The 21257-nt window shown below is 48.2% G+C and overlaps 1 protein-coding gene across 7 annotated transcripts in view; it reads left to right on the forward strand.

Annotated features, from left to right (window-relative positions):
* Positions 1-21257, forward strand: part of HECTD1 (HECT domain E3 ubiquitin protein ligase 1) — a 1011111-nt gene that overhangs the window by 926344 nt on the left and 63510 nt on the right. For all 7 annotated transcript variants that reach the window (XM_069638480.1, XM_069638479.1, XM_069638478.1 and 4 more), the window contains 2 exons: positions 1625-1718; positions 2948-3098. In XM_069638480.1, the coding sequence (XP_069494581.1) occupies positions 1625-1718; positions 2948-3098 (245 nt within the window). The remainder of the gene's footprint in view (positions 1-1624; positions 1719-2947; positions 3099-21257) is intronic.

Raw genomic sequence — 21257 nt, forward strand, 5'->3', positions numbered from 1 at the left:
CAGATACACAGGTGGGCCAAGCGGTTCTAAAACATCTATTTGCCGCTACTCCTTCTCACAACCCACCACCTTCTCATAACACTGCTCGCTAATCTATGCGTAGCATGTGATCTAAGCATATTTCACAAGCATCAGAAGGAATAAATTACTCACCGTAATCATATTTCTGGTGCTTGTATCTACTTAGATTCACATGTGCCCACCCTTCCTCCCCTGGAGAAGGTGCATAGATGTTATACGAGCTACTATATACATATCTGCTTGGGAACTCTGTACTCCTGCTACTCCTCATGCTACCTCATGTCAGAAAAAATACAATCTGAGTGACCTACGAACGTGAGGGATCATGGATACCAGGGACGTCACAATAGGGATAGTATTACTGGCACACCCTACTCATTGACCATTTTCGAGTTTCGAAAACCACAACTGTAATTCTCTGCAACTTCCACTTGATGTCGGCCTATGCAAAGCATGTGAATCTAAGCAGATAAAAGCACCAGAAATACGATTACGGTGAGTAATGTATTCCATATAGATTGGAGTCCCTTAGTACATGCCCTTGTGCTGTTCGGGACTTCCTTGTGTTTTTCTTTCTCTTCGCCAGCATGGGGTCTGGGATGGATTCACATACTTATGAATATTCCCCGTCGGTAAATCCATCGGGATACCGGCAAATGGTAATACCGTTACCAGCACTTGGTCTCCCGGTAATACCAACAGATTGTAAGTGCTGGCAAGGGTTGGGTATTCACCATTCCATGGAGTCCTATATGGGTGGGAAATTGCCGGTATTACCAGCACCAGTAATAGCATTAATTGGTGGTGGGGTGCCGGAATTACCGGCCTAATCAGAGCTGCTGGTAAATCCGGCCACCCCACCACCAAACTTGTAATTTGGGGGTGGGGGGCGAGAAAAGTGGTGGTAATGGAATTCCTGCCACTTTTCCCCACACCGCCAAACTTGTAATGAGGCCCTATGCCTCTCTTTATGGAATTCTTGTATTTTTACAATTGTACACATCCCTTAAAGTGAAGTGCACAGCCCACTGCATCTGTTCCGAAATTTCACCTTGGAAGATACCATGATGGAACTTGTGACCTAAGACGGAGGGAACTGGGTTTTGATTATTCATCTAAATCTAACTGTGTTTCCTGCATTGAATTACTTACATGTTGAAAACAAGTAGGTGATTTCATCTCTAAAGATAATTGTGTGTAATATGTGATATATAGTTTTTGATTACTATACTTGTGCTTAGTGTGCATAGAAAGACCTAATAAATAATTGTGTGTTTGTATACTCCCTGACTAGCTTGAAGTATTGGTGGTGGTCTGTGTGGACTCATTGTAGCCCCGGACCACTCTCGCACTTCTCCTGAGACTAAGCCTTGTCTGCTCTTCCACACTACCTTCACTGGGTTTTGCTAGCCTTCAGTGTCTTCCCTCTTTACCATAAATAGGGTGGCCTCCTGAAATCCTCCCCAGGTTCTGATTTTAGAAACCCACCTGATCACTCCCTAACCTACACACAGACCCCTTCCCACTGTTACCTCTACCTTCATGTCACAAGGTCTGTGCCACGTGTTTTCAGCAGATATTCTGATTGGTGCTGCCTTTGCAGATGGTGACGATCGAGAATGCAGAAGAGTATGTGGACCTGATGTTCGACATTTGTATGCAGACTGGTGTACAGAAGCAGATGGAGGCATTCAGAGGTAGGTACTTAAGATTACAGCTTTGTCTCCATCTCTGAAGGCAAATGTTGACAACCACATTAAACTTGTGGCACTACATGCTTGTGGGTTTGCATAGCATTTATGGGCGATCCGAGTAGAACACCACTCGGCAGAACCCTAAATCATTTTCCACATAGTTTGTAATTTGTAGCTTGTGCCCCGGTTATTTTGCGCGTGGGCTAAAAAAACATGGCACCCGTACTTAGATGAACATGTGTATTGGCAGACCTGTAAATCCTATTTTGTAAGAATGATGTTAAAGCAGATGGGGTACCCTATGAAGTAACGAGGTAAGTTTAGTTAACATATGGCCCAACATGTTAGTTTGTTTGCATGTGACTGTTAAGCAGAGATTAAGAAGAGAATCCGATAGAAAAGGGACCAGGTCATGGTAGGGTCAGGAGCCTTTCCCAGGATATTTCTTGCCATTGAGGGAATCCAGAAGTAGCCCCTTCTCCAGTATGGGCTCTTCCATTGGTTGCCATGCTTGCGATGTAATGTTAATCTTGATGGCCTTTCAGTCTTTGGAAGATACTGACACTGGGCAGCCACAGTTTGATGCCTCTGGTGCAACTAATGCTTGTATCCCATTCTGGCTCCCCATAAAGCGAACCTTTGAAAGTGTGCCCCATCATAAAGGATTTGGGTTGGCCTAATGTTAACTGGGTCTTGTGTAGAATGACTTTTGACCATTATGATGGCCTCTTGGCAGTTCTGTAAGAGTAGGTTTGTGGAGAAGGTTAATTGGAGCAACGTAGAGGCAAGGTGCAAATCCTAGCATGTTGATGCATGCAGTTACGACAGAAAGCGCTGTCTTTGTGGTGGTGAGCTTCTAAGGGAGTTTGACACATGGTTTCAGTGTTGTCATATGGGCCCACAGGTGTGATGCTCCTTTGTATACTAACAGGATTAATCCTTTGAGCATAGATAGGCTTGGGAATGCAAGGTGGTTAGATATGAGAGTAGACGGGAATGGTTGATCTGTGGTAGGCACAATATAAGCAGCCAAGGCACTGCTGGGTGTGTATTATTCGAATGATAAACAGAGAATGAGTTGGATGAGGACGCTTGAAGGCAGCAAGCAGGTGTATTATTGCTTAGAACGTGGGGTTGTGGTTGGGTCTAAAGAAACTGATTGGTAATGACCCAGCCTCCCTTGGCCTCTCTTTTGCTCCGTCAAATCTAACTACTTTGCTTTATCATTTAAGTTGGTTTTAACAAGGTGTTCCCAATGGAGAAGCTGAGCTCCTTCAGCCACGAAGAGGTGCAGATGATTCTTTGTGGGAACCAGTCACCATCCTGGATAGCCGAGGATATCATCAACTACACCGAACCAAAGCTAGGCTACACGCGAGACAGGTAGGTGGTACTGTAGGGAGGGAGCTGAACAGGGTACCATGCCCGGGAAGAAGTCGAGCAGGGTGCAGCACATGGGGAAGGGCCAAGCGGGGTGACTCCTTTTGGGGAGGGTCATAAAAGTAAGCAGCGCCTCTGGAGGGGCTCATGTTCAATTGGCACTTTGGTCTGGGTGGGGTTTGAGGGGGTCTGTGCATGATGGAAAGGAATACCAAATTACTTGCCACAATCATTATTCTACTCCTTGTCCCCTTACACTGTATTAATGGAATGTGATTTCTGTGGCTTGTGAATCTGCATAGATTCACACCCTTTGCATGGACTGCCATATAGTGGTTGATGCAGAGTGTTGCATCTTCTTTTTCAAATTAAAAAAGCGGTGTCGACAGGAGTGTACCTTTCACACTGCCCTTAACGTACGGGTTCCCATGATCCCTCATGCTCAGATGTTCTCAGACTGGCAGTACATAAATCCACTCTTAGTAAAAGGCTGTACCACCTGAGAACATTTGGTAGCATAGACAGAGCAGCCAGGCTTATCTTAGGTGGAAGGGAGGGAGGGAGGGAGAGCTGTAGCTTGGTACAAAGAAATGGTAGCATACATACGGTCCAAAGAAACACTTAAACACTATGCATTGTAAAAAATAATAGTTTATTCGAATACAAGTAGGCCAAGCTAAGTCCTGGGGAAGTTAGTACTATAACATCTCATATAAACACAATTTTATAGAAACCAACTCGATACTTATGGGTTACAAACCAAAGTATACCTTTATTTAGATTACAATAAGCAGTCAAATTGAGTCAAACCTGCAACACATTCAGAAGGGCAATGAGCTAGTCTTGGAGTAAAACCAGGTTATATACCTTTAGAATACAATCAGTAATTCAAGGGTAGTAGATCCTGTCAATCATGTAGTGCTACTCAGTTACAGAAATCGCTTAATAAACCATCCCAGTTACAAATATACACCTAGTAACAGATATTACTTTGTAGAACACAGTTCAGAGCTAGTAAAGTAACTCATATACTTTCTGGAGGGGTCTTAAGCTACTCGATAAGTATGAACACTCAATAACTATTTTAGAATGCACTAAGCAGATCAGGGAAATCAAAACCCAATGGTACACTTTAAGAATGACATTCTGTTATTCAAGGTAGCTAAAACACATTGGTAAGGTTTTACACTCATTAAGTTAATAATAAAACCGTACCAATACTTATTACTTTTCAAGTGACTACTGTTACAGTAAAATGACAGTAATGACAGGTCCACTGTTTAACTAGTAGTGGCTTGCACCAACACTTGTTAAAGTAAAATGATGCATATACCTCTTAAAGGAGCATCCAGCTATTTAAAGATATGTATATACCCTCAGACTGTTTTAGAACTGTATAACGCAGATCAAGGAAAGTAAAACCCAATGGTAGCTAAACCCAATTGGTGACCTTTTAGACTCGTTCAGTTCGAAACAATAAAACCGTAACAGTACTTATTACTTCTCAAAAGGTGGGAAAACACCATTCAAAGTAATTTTATGTATTTTTTAGAGGGGCAGAATGCAACTCAAAGCTAAGTATAAACTTAAGACACTTTGTAACCTATTCTATTACAGAGATAGTTACCACACAAATTTCTTTAGCAAGTAAGTACTTTTACACTTACACTTTTCAAGACAGAATCCTTATCTTATAAAGTCCTTCCCCAGTCTGTAGCATGAGTTTTCTGAGGCAGAAGAGGGACCCTAGTGGTCTAGAAGCCAGCTATAGGCAGGTCAGGTTAGGGTTCAGTTGCAGGAAAATCAGAGTTCCATAGGAGATCTTCTTAAACTAGCAAGTATTCGCTTCAGAGTTAACTGAAAGTGATTAGGGACTTCATAGAAGAATTCCTGTGTGTGTTCCATCATTAGGCCTGAGCAAGTGGTATGGACAAACTCCCAACCACATGAATCACCCACTCTGCCTCACAGGATGCGATGCACACCAGACTTAAGTATTACCCATGCCCACACAGCACCTTAGGAGAAAAGAAGAGCTTCTCGTGGATGCCTTCAGGATGCAGCAGCACAGCACCCGATCCCTGGATTCTTGATCTGGAGAAGAAAGAACTTGACACTGGATGGGAACTTGCAGCAGCAGTCGTCAGAGGGGGCTTCCTGAAAAGGAGTCTTTACGGATTCTAGAGGCCCTCTGGATTTGGCACCCTTTTACAGAAGCCAGATGAAGCTCGAATATCGCTGGTCGGATTCTCTTCACACTCTAGGTCCCACACTGTGGTGAGTGGACGTCAGGGATTCGACTCGTGTCTCTTGAGGTCCAGAAGGAGTCAACCAAAGTTTCTGACGGAATCAGACTTCTGAAGACCATGCAGTATTAAGTTAAAATATCTCATGTTTTCCGATGGAAAGAAATGTCGATTTAGAAAGAACGCTCATTGCGGTCTTTCTAAGTCAAAATGTCATGCCCCTGCCATACACTAGTGCGCGCAGGGGCTGAGAAGCCAGGGCCAGGCCGGAAAACAGAAGAGACAGTCAAAACTGGTAAGTGTTTTTGTTTTTGTGTGTATGTTTAGTTGTGTACTTGTGTGTCTGATGGAAGGAGGGTTTTGAAGGGAGCGGGCGAGAAGCAATTTTAAAGATAGAGGGTGGGGAATTGGATGAATGGGTTATGGGGGGGTGAAACCCCCCAAAAAGTAGAATGTATTGCAGGCCGCACTGAATCGTCTGAAAAAAATCTGTCTTTTTGGTATGCGGCCTGTTAGGCAGAATTGCATGCAGTACCCTCTGGGACCACCACATACAATTAGGACTTACAGGTGTAAGCAAAACCAACCTTTGGTATAAGTCTGTACTACACAGTTTTGTGGTAGCAAGCCGAGCAGTCAGGCTTCTCTCAAGAGGGAATGTGAGCAGTAAAAGAGGTTACACAGAGGTCTTAGAATCACAGTGGTTCAAGTAGACACTTTCACTCAAGGTTTCTTGGTAAAACACTTATTAATTTATTACACAGTAATTTGGAAAACATTCACTAGAAGGAGGCAACTCAATATCACACACAAATACACTTCAGTTCCAAACCAATACGTTTTTAAGTAAATTAGGATCCCCTGAAATGGGGGCAAAATGGCATTTCATTCACTTTAAATAGGAGGACAAAGGCACATGTTAGCAGAATAGATCACAAATGCTTTCTTAGGCAGTGCAAATAGTTTGAGTTCACTAGAGGACTCGATTCAGTTCAATAGGCCTAGGCCAAAGTCAATGGACTAGTGTCTTGGATAGGAAAGATAAGTTCTTGAAGTAAACGGTGAATTCTTTGCCAGAGTTCTCAGAAGTAGTTTGTACGAAAAAGAATCCTATGTTGGGTCACAAGCTGATTAGGCCCACAAGTTGGGAAAGTTCCACAAACTTTCACTGCGTGAGGTAAGTTCTCTCAATCGGGTTGGCACAGTACCTTAATATGAAGAACAAGATGCAGCAGAAGACGTTTGTTCCTGGCAGTTCCTGCAGGTTTCTGAGCCTCAGTCGTGGGGACAAGAGGGAGGATGTCGGGAAACTCGTGCACTGCACGGGGATCGTCGAAAAACGCTGCCAAATGGAGTCACTTCAGTAGCTGTAATTCAAGCAGACAAGCTGGTGTCTTTCCCCCTGGTTAATCCTAACCAGCTCTGAGAATGGTATCCAGTTGGCTTACGAGTTGATTGGCCCCACCAACTCAAAGGAAGAATTTATTCTTGAAGAGGCTTCTCTGTCGAGATGAACTTGGCAATTCGGACCGGCAGCAGGGCTTCACCGGGCAAACCAGCGGTCCAGGAGTTGCGGCAGCTGTTCTCTTCCAGCTCGTCTTCGGTTCTTTCGTTCCTGTGGTCGACTCTGCTTTCCAGTCCAAGCGACTCGCCTTTTTAAACCGTTTTCTCCCTTTCATTCCAGCCTAGCTGCCACTCACCCAGCAGGGTGGCTGTCCTTGCCGGACAGCCAGCCAGCCAGCCAATCACACCAGAGTGCATTTGGATCTCCTAGGAGACTAAGCATGGGGAGTTTCGGGCACCTCCCTCACTTCCTGCCCACCCCGGACACCAGAGGCGGTCTTCAGTCCTGAAGCCCGCCAAAGGCATAGAAACAAAGGGACCAAACCTAGTTTGGCGCAGAGAGACCAACACTAGAAGAACCTTGCCAAGAAGAAATGGTGAAAAAAGAAGACCGGGACCTGTTTAAACAAAGGGGCTTAAGGTGCCATCTTGAAAAACATTGCTCCCGTGATTTTTAGCTACTGGTGTTCGCGGTCGGGAAAAATCATGGTTCGTTGTAAAACCACTGCCACCAGCCATTTTGTTAGAAAAGGGTAGCATTTGACTGCTACATGAGTTTCTAGACACAGGGGATACTAGGTAACCTCTCCAGCACTCTATAGGAAGCTAGTGTGTGCTGGGCCTAGGAATTTAAAAAGACTAGTAAAGTCAGTTTAACCTTACATTCTCTGGGAAACAGTAGTTTATCCCAGAGAAGGTATGTAAACCTTTGGGAAGTCTAAAAAGACATCCCTATATGTCACTGCACTGACGGTGCTGTGTAACACACATAAAAGATGATGCCTAGGGAGTTGTCTAAAACTCCATAACCAAGAGAAAACAAACAGAATTAAAAAGTGGAAAGTCCCAAAGTTAAGCAAAAGAGCTGGGGGTCTCTAAGGTAGAGAGGAATTAGCACATTTTGAGAATTCTCCCCAACATGGCCTACAATATTCGACATTTTCAAACAGAACCGACCATGCACCGCACACTGGCTCGAGGTCTCAGGGTATTGGAGGTTTGCAGCCCAGCGAGGTCGCAGCAAGTCGTGGGATGGCTCAAAATGCAGGTCGTCTTAAGACTAGTGGATCCCACCAGCATCTGGGTAGGAGTCATGTTCAGGACCCCCAGGTCGATTGAAAGGTTTACATCGGGCTCCAGTTGCACAGCACATAATTATGATCAATCTTCCTAACCTGTCACTCCCAGAACATTTTGCTTTGACTAAGTAACTGTTCTACCTTGTCCCTAGTTGAAGGGGGGGGGGTCTTTTTCCCCCCCTCTCACCTGGCCTTTTACTCTTATGGTGACCTTTGTATGTCTCTTCATAGTATATGGTTGAAGATATATACATTTCTGATGTTTGTTAATCTGCTTAGAATCACATGCTGTGCACAGTCCGACATCCAGTGGTCACTGCAGAGTATTGCATTTTGTTTTTCGTAGTCGAAAAGGGGACATCGACAAGGCGTGTCGGTAACACTATCCCTATAGTGACGTGCGTTGTACCCACAATCCCTCACGCGTCGAGGTCCCTCAGATTGTTTTTTTCTGCCCAGTTTTATTGACCGCCTCTATGCGAAGCTCCTCGAGAGACATTGCAAAATCATTTCTTCGACCCTCGGTCGTTTATTATTATTAATATCTAACATATAGATCCCTCCCTCAACGAAGCTGCAAGCTGTTTCTCCGCCGGGCAAGATCTTCGACGGAAGGACGAGCGGAGGAGATCCTTCGGCGTCGCCGAACACGTGGCCTGGCCTGGCCTCGCCTCGCCGGCCTTATACAGTACGGAGAGTGGGGTTGTGTGGTCTTTTCTTTTCTCTCCGAGAATGCCTTTCTCTTTCCCCTCCCTCTCTTTCGAGGTCGTAATCACACTTCTTGCCCTCGGCTATGGAGAGGACACCCTTTAGGTTTTGCCCACTTTGCAAAGGCAAATATACCTGGAAGGACAAGCACAAACGGTGCAACCGTTGCTTGCCCCTCGATCACAAGGAGGACGGCTGTGCGGCCTGTAAGTTACTTAAGCCCAAAACGATAAAGGACCGTAGGGTCAAAAGGTGGGCAGCCTACGCCAGGTCTAGGTCAGATTCCTCGCCCGCTGCCGCCGAATGTGACGAGGACAGTGATTACATGGCCTCCGTAACGGAGGTTGTAGACCTCTCGAGGGAGAGTTTGCGCTCCTCTTCGTCCGTCCCCAGCCCCGACAAGCCCGGCTCACGCCCTGCTTATGGGGATGAACACCCCTGCGACAAGGACGCACACAAGAAATCCCAAAAACACATACCCCACGGCACGCTTTCGCCGAAGATGAAGGCAGTCAGAGCGCCAACGGAGGCGCCGGGCCCACCGGCGTCTTCCGCCGACCGCAAGGGTCGCCAGCCCTCCCCTCTCCCGCGACAGGCGACCGGGCACTCGGGAAATAAGGGCGCTAACCCCAAACCCTCAGGCGGCGACGCGCCTCGTAAGAGTGCGCACGTTGCCAGTAAAGACTCAACGGTACCTAGCACGCACCTTGCCAGTAAAGACTCGACGGTACCTAGCGCGACGGCGAGTGATCCCTCGGCAGACAGAATGATCGCTGAAAGCCTCGCGCGTATATCTTCTAAGGACGGCCAGAGACGGACGTCGAGTGACACGCTGAAAACCGCGCACAAGGCCAAAGAAACGCTGAAGGCGCCGGAAAGTAGGCTGGTACAGCTCCCACCGTCGACGGAAAGCCCTAGCCTGCCAGAACACTTCTCAGAAGGCAAAGGCACCTTATCTTCGACGCTATGGGACAGATCTAGGCGAATACAAGAAGAGAATCCTTTTTCACTCCCAGACCGCTCTGGCCTACCTCAGTGGACCTTAGAGAAGTTCCGGTCCTGTATGGACAAGTTAGACAGATTCATGGCCATTCCAGAAAATAGGACACCTTAAAGACCTAGGGAGGTACTCCTAGAAAGTCCAAGGGCTAAATACCCGAAGTTGTTCTATAACCCCTTTCAGGAGGATATGAACTCTTAGGACCTCACCGAAGAGGACACTCACTTCCAGGAGGAGTTCATTAATGGTGAAAACCAACAAGATGGAGAAGGCTTCCATGAGGACACTAACATAAGTGAGGAAGGGTACGAAGAAGACCCAGGTGAGGGTGACCCAAATCCCTGGCAGTCACCATCAGGATCTACAGAGCCAGACATTATAGACATCAGGTCTCCTCAGACCACACCAGTCAGGAATCCTTTGCCTGTTGACGACCAGCCCACCTTTAATGCACTGCTGAGGAAAGCAGCAGCACATTTTGAGGTCGAAACTGGGGAGGTCACCCCAGACACTGACTTTGTGGAGAGGATTATCAAAGAAAAACCCCCCACCAGCCAAACAATTCCAATACTCGCCTCTGTTAAGAGACGAATCAACCCTTCACTGGCCACCCCTGCACTAGTAAGAGGGGTTAATCCAAGAATCGAAAAATTGTACTCACCCTCTCAATCAGACCCACTATATATTAAGGGTCACTTAATCCCGGAATCCTTAGTGGTGACTAACACTAGGAAAAGGGCTGGGGTTCCACTGTCTACCAGCGAGGCACCCCCGGATAAAGAGGGGAAAAAGCTTTATGCCCTAGCCAAAAGAATTACCACCTCGGCAGCGTTCTCAACTAGAATTGCCAATAATAACACATTGCTCGCAAGCTACCCTGATGCGCAATGGGGAAAGCTTAAGCAGGACATCGAGGAAGTCCCTGAACCCCTAAAAACTAGATTGCTGGCTACAGTTAATGAGGGGTCTCTGGTCAACCAATGCATCGTTAAGAATACCCTCGATGCAGCGGAAACAGCTGGCTGCTCTTTGGTACAGGGAATTCTGCTGAAGCGCCACGTCTGGCTTCGCAATTCCGGGTTTAAGGCGGAAACGCAAGCGGCGCTCATTAACAAGCATATTGAGGAGTCTAACCTCTTTGGAAAGGCAGTGGACGACGCACTGGAAAATGCAAAAAAAGAATTCGATACCATAAAGACCTTGGACCAAATCTCAAAGCCCCCTAACAGGCAGGGATTTGGCAACAAGCGTTCTTTTCGTGGCCAACGCCAGCAACAGAATCAACAACTTCAATATTCTGCCAACAACTACCAAAGTAATAGTGGCCAGTACAATCAGAGAGGTCAACGCCGTGGCAAAGGGAGAGGCCGGGGTTCCACCCCTAGAGGCTCCCAAGCCACCAACAACACCAAGTGACCTGAAGATTCGGGTCCCCTCCCATGCATCGCCGGTCGGGGGCCGGTTAACATCCTTTCTTCCAGCATGGGAGGGAATAACATCAGTCCGCTGGGTACTATCCACCGTAGCCCGCGGCTACTGTATAGAGTTCAACAGTTCCCCAACATACAGACCCCCGAGGGGACGACGCATGACACCAGAACACCTCGCCATCCTTCTCCAAGAAGTGGACCAGCTACTGGAAAAAAGAGCTATAGAGGTCGTGCCTCTATCTCAGGTAACTGAAGGTATTTATTCAGTGTACTTCCTTGTACCCAAAAAGGATCTAACCATGCGCCCTGTATTAGATCTGCGCCCAGCGAACAAGTTTGTCAAACCCCAAAAGTTTCGTATGGTGACCTTACAGGAAGTGATCCCACTGCTATCACAGGGAGATTACATGACAACACTGGACATGAAAGATGCATACTTTCATATTTTAATGTTGCCAGCGCACAGAAAATACCTCAGGTTCATGATAGAGGGCAAACACTACCAGTTCAGAGTGCTACCCTTCGGCATAGCATCTGCACCAAGGGTATTCACGAAAGTACTGGCAGTGGCAGCGGCCCACCTGCGCAGGTTATCCATCCCAGTATACCCTTACCTCGACGACTGGCTCATAACAGGGGATTCTTACGAGACATGCTTCTCAAACACCCTAAAGACTGTAGACCTTTTGTTCCAACTGGGCTTCTCCATCAACGAGAAGAAGTCCAGCTTAGACCCCAGCCAAGTCAAACAATTCCTAGGGGCTCTAATTCGAACAAAGGACGGCCTTGTCTTCCCCTCCAACGAGAGGGTCCAAAACATGCTGTTTCAGATCCCCCAATATGTGACAGGTCGGGAGGTGACGGTGCGCAAAGCGATGCGCTTGCTAGGAATGATGGCGTCATGTATTTATTTGGTACCTCACGCGCGCCTGCGCCCGCGCCCAATGCAAGAGTGGCTCAACAGCCAGTGGTGTCAGGCCAGCGGACAATGGGACGATCTAGTGGTGGTCTCGCAGGCCTTGGTTCTCTCGCTACGGTGGTGGACAAAGGAAAACCTGGTAAGAGGGAAACCCTTTGCCACACCCGCAGTGGAAGCCACTCTAACCACAGACGCATCCCTCACAGGATGGGGGGCTCACCTATCCCATCAGACTGCTCATGGAGTGTGGACTCTGAGCGTAGCATCCAAGCACATAAACCTACTGGAGCTACTGGCCGTGTTCAAGGCACTAAAAGCCTTCCAGGAACACCTACAAGGGAAGACAGTGATGGTCCTTACGGACAGCACCACAGTCATGTACTACCTCAACAAGCAAGGGGGCACCCACTCTCCAGGACTGTCCAAGCTGGCCCAGAATATCTGGAAGTGGGCACTCAAACACAACATGTTCCTACTGTCGCAACATGTACCAGGGGAGCTCAATCTGCTAGCAGACTAACTCAGCAGAGACTTCCCTCTGTCCTCAGAGCACGAATGGCAGTTGCACGAAGATATTGTCTTCGACGTCTTCACACAATGGGGATTCCCAGAAATAGACCTGTTCGCAACTCTGGAGAACTCACAATGCCAAGATTACGCCTCCAGGTACCCCCAGAACCAATCCAAGGGGAACGGTCTATCGATTCCATGGTCAGGGAAATTTGCTTACGCCTTTCCCCCGACTCCCCTTCTCAACAAGATTGTGCACAAGATGCACCAGGAACAAGTTACCATGATACTAGTGGCCTCTGTGTGGGCCCGGCAGCCATGGTTCGCTCACTTGATGGAGATGTCTCTCTCTCCCCCAGTGAAACTTCCCTGCCCGCACAACATGTTGTCACAGGACAAGGGCAGGACACTGCATCCATGCCCTCAGACCATGAACTTAGCAGCCTGGCTCCTGAGATCATAGAATTTGGACACTTACAACTCCCGCAGAGATGCATGGACATCCTCAGGGAGGCTAGAAAGCCTAACACTCGTCACTGTTATTCTAGCAAATGGAAGAGGTTTGTCATCTGGTGTGTAGAGGAAGAAGCATCGACCCAGTTGACTGCTCCCCCACACACATTGTCTTGTACCTGACCCATTTACTGGACTCTGGTCTAGTGTTCAATTCCATTAAAGTCCACCTAGCGGCACTTTCTGTATACACCACTTCCCGGCTTAAAGTGTCGTGGTGGAAAGTCCCAGTTATCAAAGCCTTCATGGAGGGAGTAAAGAGAATACACCCTCCGATAGCAAGCCCAGCTCCCGGCTGGGACCTGAATGTGGTACTTACCAGACTCATGGGCTCACCCTTTGAACCCATGCACAAAGCAACTCTTAGAGACCTCACTCTTAAGACCGCCTTCCTAATAGCTATCACCTCCATTAGGAGAGTAAGTGAACTACAGGCTCTTTCTGTTTTAGACCCCCTTGTAGCAGTTCACAAAGATAAAGTGGTTCTACGCACGCACCCAAGGTTTGCACCGAAATTCATCTCAAAATTCCATGTAAACCAGTCAATAGAACTACCAACGTTCTTTCAAAACCCTTCCAATTCGGGAGAAAAAAGTCTGCATATACTTGATGTGCGCAGAGCTGTCATGTTCTACATGGAAAGAACCAGACCACTGAGAAAGACTAATCAGTTATTTGTCTCGGTGGCAGCAGGAAGAGAAGGAGATGCAGTTTCAAAATCCACTATATCTAGATGGATTGTTCAGTGCATCACTCTCTGTTACACTCTTGCTAAGAGAGAACTACCCTTCAAGCCAAGAGCACATTCTACTCGAGGCACTGGGGCATCCATAGCATTCATTGCAAATGTTCCCCTTCAGTCCATCTGCAAAGCGGCAACCTGGAGTTCTGTGCACACCTTTACAAAACACTACTGTCTAGATGCACACTCTAGATCTGACTCCCAGGTGGGACAGGCAGTATTAAGACATCTTTTCTCTACTGTTCCTTCTCATAACCCACCGCCAACTCCGGGTACTGCTCGCTAGTCTATGCACAGCATGTGATTCTAAGCAGATTAACAAACATCAGAAGACAATGCATTACTTACCGTAAAAGCATTTCTGATGGTTGTATCTGCTTAGATTCACATGCGCCCACCCTTCCTCCCCGCTCGGATGGAAGGAACATAGACATCTTTCTACATCTCTCCCTCTCTCTTTCTGTACTCACGTATAGAAGGCTCCCTCAGGGCAGAAAAATACAAACAAAGGGACCTCGACGCGTGAGGGATTGTGGGTACAACGCACGTCACTATAGGGATAGTGTTACAGACACGCCTTGTCGACGTCCCCTTTTCGACTACGAAAAACAAAATGCAATACTCCGCAGTGACCACTGGATGTCGGACTATGCACAGCATGTGAATCTAAGCAGATACAACCATCAGAAATGCTTTTACGGTAAGTAATGCATTGTTATATATATATATTTCTGAGGCTTGTGGAATCTACTTAGATCACATGTTGTGCATAGGCCGACATCTAGTGGAAGCTGTGGAGTATTAAAGTTTGTTTTTCGAAACTCGAAAATGGGCGTCGACACAGGGCGTGCCAGTAATACTATCCCTAGTGTGACGTCCACTGTACCCAAGATCCCTCATGCGTCTAGGATCCTCAGATTGTTTTTTTCCGCCATACTGGTCGGAAGCATTTTGCGGAGTCCCCTGGCCTTAGCCATACTTTTGCTAAAATATTGATTAATTGACATCCTTCCCCATCCCATCCCAACGTCCAACTTCGACACTCGACGCCGGCTGAAGAAGAAATCGACCGTCGGCTGCTGCACGACGAATTTGGGCCTCGGAAGGCCTCTGGCCTCGGCCCGGGCCTTGGAAGGCCTCTGGCCTCGGTCCTGCAAGTAGGGAGAGTGGGGGTTTGGACATACTCTACACTCTTGGTATATAGGTACAACTTATACATTTCCTACACTTAACAGCCCGCTGCCTCAAGGTGCGTATGGAGGGTACCCCTTTTCAATTCTGCCCCAAGTGCAATCGCAAATACCCTTGGGTCGACAGGCACGCCACGTGCAATCTCTGCTTGCCGAGGGACCACCCCGAAGCGAACTGCAGAGCGTGTAGTAGGTTTAAACCTAAGACACTTAAGGACCGTTCGACGAAGCGTTGGGCCCACCACGCCAGGCAGGCGGCCATGGCAGCGGAGGGCGCCTTCAGCGATGGCAGCGACGCCGTGCTTTCGGGCGGCGAGGGCATTACGGTGTCGAAAGACAGCCGAGCACAGGTCCCCGACCTCGGAAGGTCGTCCGACAGGGCGGCTATGGGAAAGACCCCCGGCGACACAGGCGCTTCACACACCACCCACACTAAACACACGAAGTCCAACCGAGACTCGACTACGCCGAGTGCTCGGAAAGAGGCACAAACAGAACGGTCCGAATCGGTGTCCTCTGGGCGTTCGAGATCGCTGCATGACTCCAGGCAATCATCCACTCTTGCCAAGAGTGCCTCGCTCCCTAGGCTAACAGAAGTTCGGTCGTCGGAAGACGAAGACGACTTCCACCCCCAGGCCGCACTCCAGGAGTCGGAGCCCGCAGACAAGATCAGCGCGGCCCCACGTTCGAAGGACAGGGACTCTACCCCTGATCCTCGACGCCAGGCGTCGAAAACCTCCAGAGCCACAAAGGGACAGGGAAAACACTTTTCCACTCACGGGGAGGGGGGAAAACAGCAGAAGAAGCAGCCTCTGCACTCTTCCACACCTGTGAAACACTCCACTCCTCCTAGACAGGCAGACAAGACCAGGTCTGCTGATATTTCAAAAACCAGCAAATCTACTCAAGATAAATCTCCAAAACTTTCTGAGAGTCATTCCCAGTTCCAAAAAATGGTCCAGTGGTGACATAGATAGGGTCATGTCAAGGATGTCTTCTTTGGCAGACTTTTACAATAAAAATCCAGACCATTTCCTTTCATATGATCCACAAGGGGCTACACCCTCAGGCTCTAATGATCCTATACCCCGAGTAAGTAGCCCCGGTTTGAGACACCGATGAGGTCTACAGACCCCTTTGAGGTACAACCATACTCTCGGCCATACTCACTGTATCAAGGAGAGACTTTCTTTGGTGAGGACCAAGATTTTGGCATGCTAGAAGAGCAAACCGGGACGGGCTACTATGGGGACGATGAGGACCAAGAAGAGGAAGACCCTGAAACCTACAGAGTAGATTCCCCGGTAGAAAAGGAAGCCCCGGTTACCGACTCCCCTGTCGATAACCAACCCCTCCTGAACGAGGTTCTCGTACGTGCAGCAGAACATTTCCATATTGGCACCCACGGTGTCCAGGAGGAGAGGGACTTAGCCGAGGAGTTAGTGGGAGAAAGGAGGCCTGTTGCCCAGACCATCCCTATCCTTAAGTCTATTCAGCGAAGAATAGACCCGTCCCTGGTGAACCCGAACCTCACCAGAGCAGTCAATCCCAGAGTTGAAAAACTTTTCAGGGCAGCCCAGTCTGACCCTCTCTATATAAGAGGACATCTGAAGCCAGACTCCCTAGTTGTCACTAACGCTCGTAAGTGGGCTGGAACACCCTTGTCATCGTCCGAAGCTCCTCCAGACAAGGAGAGCAAAAAACTATATGGTTTTGGCAGGAAAGTAGGCTCAACGTCCGCCTATCAGGCAAGGATTGCAAACTCCACCACCCTGTTGGCCAGCTACAACTGCCATCAGTGGGAAGAAGTCGCGGCACTCCTAGCCTCTGCACCAGAACCCTTAAAGGGCTAGTTAGCTCGGATTTCCGCAGAGGGTAGAGCCGTGTCTGGTTGCATTTTAAAAGCAACCTTTGACGCCGCGGACAGCGCAGGCAGATTGATAGCAGAAGGTACTGTTATCAAGAGACATGCGTGGTTACGGCAGTCTGGTTTTAAGGCAGAAACCCAGGCATCATTGTTGGACAAACCGGTGGAAGTCGATCTGTTTGGTAAGGCGGTCGAGGACGCACTGAAGAATGCCAAGGACGAATACGAGACACTAAAGTCCCTTGGCCAGTTAACCAATAAACCCCCTAACCAGAGAGGGAATTGTAATTCTCGTCGCCCACGCGGCCAAAATTCCCAGAGAGGATCTAACTATTCCCAGGGGCAGGGTACACAGTGGAACAGCCGCCAACAGTCTACCCAGGGTTACGGCAGGGGTAATAGGAGAGGATGTGGTAAAGGCAGAGGCAGCCCCAGCAAGGGAGGCGGCACGCCTCCACCAAAGCAGTGACGCTCAGTTCAGGGTCCCTTCTCACGCAACCCCAGTAGGGGGACACATTTCCAACTTCATCCAGGCTTGGGAAGGGATCACATCAGACAGATGGGTGCTGTCAACAGTATCCACAGGGTACTGTATAGAACTACTGCAGCGTCCCCGGAACCATCCTCCACGACAAAGAGTACACTCTTTAGAACATCAGAAGATTCTCCTCGAGGAGATCGCCATTCTGCTAGCAAAGGGCGCGATAGAACTCGTCCCGGGACACCAGGTAAAAAAGGGTATTTATTCAACTTACTTCCTTGTGCCAAAAAAAGATTTGACAATGCGCCCAGTATTGGACTTACGGCCTGCCAACAAGTATGTCAAGCCCCAAAAGTTTTGTATGACTACGCTACAAGAGGTAATCCCCCTCCTAAAAAATGGGGATTACATGGCAACCTTGGATATGAAAGATGCCTATTTTCATATTTCCATGTTCCCAGCGCACAGAAGGTACTTGCGCTTCAAGATGGACAGTCGGCACTACCAATTCAAGGTACTGCCCTTCGGGATAGCTTCGGCACCAAGGTACTGGCGGTGGCGGCTGCACACCTACGCAGGGAGGCAATCCCGGTGTACCCTTATCTGGACGACTGGCTCATAACGGGGGAAACCCCAGTAATTTGCAGGACAAACATTCAAAGGACTATCGACCTCCTCCACGAATTAGGCTTCTCAATCAATGAGAAAAAGTCAAGCCTGGTGCCAGCCAAGCACCTCCAAACAGTTCCTAGGAGCAATCCTAGATACTCAGGAGGGGTTGACCTTGCCTTCAGAGGAAAGAATTCGGAATATACTACCGCAAATTCCGCAATATCAGTCAGGTCACCAAATAACAGTACGCAAAGCAATGCGTTTACTGGGCAGGATGGCGTCATGTATTTACCTGGTCCCCCACGCGCGCCTGCGCATGCGTCCCATGCAGGAATGGTTGGCGAAACAGTGGTCTCAGGCAAGTGGTCAGTGGGACGATCTAGTGGTCGTTTCGCCAACACTAGTACAAAGCCTTCACTGGTGGACAAGAGAGAATCTTGCACAGGGAAAACCCTTTTACGATCCCGAAGTACAGGCAGTAGTCGCTACCGATGCATGTCTGACGGGGTGGGGAGCTCACCATCTCCACCACACAGCTCAGGGTCTCTGGTCTACCTCAGTGGCCAAGAACCACATCAACCTGCTAGAGCTTCTGGCAGTATTCAGAGCGCTTCAAGCGTTCGAGCCCCACCTACTAAACCTGTCAGTGCAAATCTGGACGGACAGAATGACAGCCATGTTCTACCTGAACAAGCAAGGAGGGACTCGTTCGCCAAATCTGTCCAAGCTTGCCCAGAAAATCTGGATATGGGCACTCAGACGGAACATCTTCCTGTCATCACAACATGTTCCAGGGGAGCTCAATTCCCTAGCGGATGCTCTGAGCAGAGACTCCCTCCCAGAGGAACACGAATGGGCTCTACACATAGAGGTCGTAGAAGATATCTTCTCTCAGTGGGGTTTCCCCACTATAGACTTATTCGCCACAAGCGAAAACAGACAATGCCCAGGATTTGCATCCAGGTTCCCCCAACCAGACTCCCAGGGGAACGCCCTGTGGATGAACTGGTCGGGGATGTTTGCGTACGCTTTTCCACCAACTCCTCACCAGGAAGGTGGTGAACAAGATTAACAGAGAGTCGATGACGCTCGTCCTAGTTGCTCCCATGTGGGCAAGACAACCGTGGTTCCCACACCTACGCAGGATGGCGGTGTGCGAGCCCATCAAACTTCCAGCCTGGTACAACCTACTGTCCCAGCACCAAGGTCAAACAGTGCATCAGCAACCCAACTCAATGAACCTGGCAGCATGGCTCCTGAGGTCATAGAGTTTGGACATCTCAATTTACCACAGAGGTGTATAGACATCCTAAAGGAATCTAGGAAACCAAACACAAGGCACTGTTACTTTGACAAGTGGAAGAGATTTGTTATCTGGTGCCAGAGTAGACAAATCAACCCAGTTGATTGCACTCAATCCACTATTGTTACATACATGCTCCACCTGCTGGATGGAGGATGGTTTTTAACTCACAAAGTACACCTGGCAGCCCTGTCGGCATACACCACTTCCCATAACAAGGTCTTGTGGTGGAAAGTACCAGTAGTTAAAGCCTTCATGGAAGGAGTAAAGAGACTTCACCCTCCTATTTCGAACCCACCACCAGGGTGGGACCTTAATGTGGTACTATCTAAGCTCATGGGCCCCCCTTTCGAGCCCATGCATAAAAGCAGTCTCAAACACCTGACTTCTAAAACGGCCTTCTTAGTAGCCATTACTTCTATAAGAAGGGTCAGTGAAATTCAGGCTCTGTCAGTACAGGATCCCTTCTTTACTGTCCATAAAGACAAACTGGTTTTACGCACACACCCTAGATTCTCACCTAAGTTTATATCTAAATTCCACGTAAACCAGTCCATCGAGCTTCCGGCTTTCTTCCAGGAGCCTCAAAGCTCGGCTGAGGTGAAACTACACACCCTAGATGTGCGTAGGGCGGTCCTCTACTATGTAAATAAAACCAGACCGCTAAGGAAAACAGATCAACTGTTTGTCTCCGTAGCTACAGGCAGAGAGGGGGATCGCGTCTCTAAAGGTGCCATCTCGAAGTGGATTATTAACTGTATCCAGCTGTGTTACTCACTCTCTGAAAGAACTCTGCCTTTCACGCCAAGAGCCCACTCTACTAGAGGCATTGGGGCCACTCTGGCTTTCATTGCAAATGTACCCCTTGACACCATTTGCAAAGCAGCTACTTGGGGCTCCATTCACACTTTTACTCAGCATTACTGCATTGACACCCATTCCAAGGCAGATACACAAGTGGGACAAGCGGTTCTAAGACACTTATTTGCTCATGACCCTTCTCACATCCCACCTCCTTCTTCAGGTACTGCTCGCTAATCTATGCACAGCATGTGATCTAAGCAGATTCCACAAGCCTCAGAAGGGATACATTACTCACCTTAATCGTATTTCTGATGCTTGTATCTGCTTAGATTCACATGCGACCCACCCTTCCTCTCCTCTGAGAGAAGGCGCATGGTTGCTTGTAGTCTTACCTTTCTATCTGCTTGGATTATCTGTACTCGCGCTACTCCTCATGCTACCTCATGTCAGAAAAAATACAATCTGAGGATCCTAGACGCGTGAGGGATCTTGGGTACAGTGGACGTCACACTAGGGATAGTATTACTGGCACGCCCTGTGTCGACGCCCATTTTCGAGTTTCGAAAAACAAACTGTAATACTCCGCAGCTTCCACTAGATGTCGGCCTATGCACAGCATGTGAATCTAAGCAGATACAAGCATTAGAAATACGATTACGGTGAGTAATGTATCATATATATATATTTCTGATGTTTGTTAATCTGCTTAGAATCACATGCTGTGCATAGGTCCGACATCCAGTGGTCACTGCGGAGTATTGCATTTTGTTTTTCGTAGTCGAAAAGGGGACGTCGACAAGGCGTGTCTGTAACACTATCCCTATAGTGACGTGCGTCGTACCCACAATCCCTCACGCGTCGAGGTCCCTCAGATTGTTTTTTTCCGCCCAGCTTATGGTCGCCTTACGCGGAGCTCCTAGAGAGACATTGCAAAACACTTACTACGGACCTCGGTCCTTAATTTATACTTATTGTTAAAGATCCCTCCCCTCGACAATAGCTGTGAAGCTGTTTCTCCGCCGAGCAAGTTTTCGACGGAGGGGAAGAGACGGAGGAGATCCTTCGGCGCTGCCGAACACGTGGCCAGGCCTCGCCGGCCAACATACAGTAGGGAGAGTGGGGGTTCGAACTTTAATCTTCTCGTCGAGAATGTCTTTCTTTCTCCCCTATCTTTCCCTTGGGGTTGTTATCACCA

This window comes from Ambystoma mexicanum, chromosome 14 (genome assembly GCF_040938575.1).
Source record: "Ambystoma mexicanum isolate Mex_15411 chromosome 14, UKY_AmexF1_1, whole genome shotgun sequence".
Lineage (NCBI taxonomy): Eukaryota > Metazoa > Chordata > Amphibia > Caudata > Ambystomatidae > Ambystoma > Ambystoma mexicanum.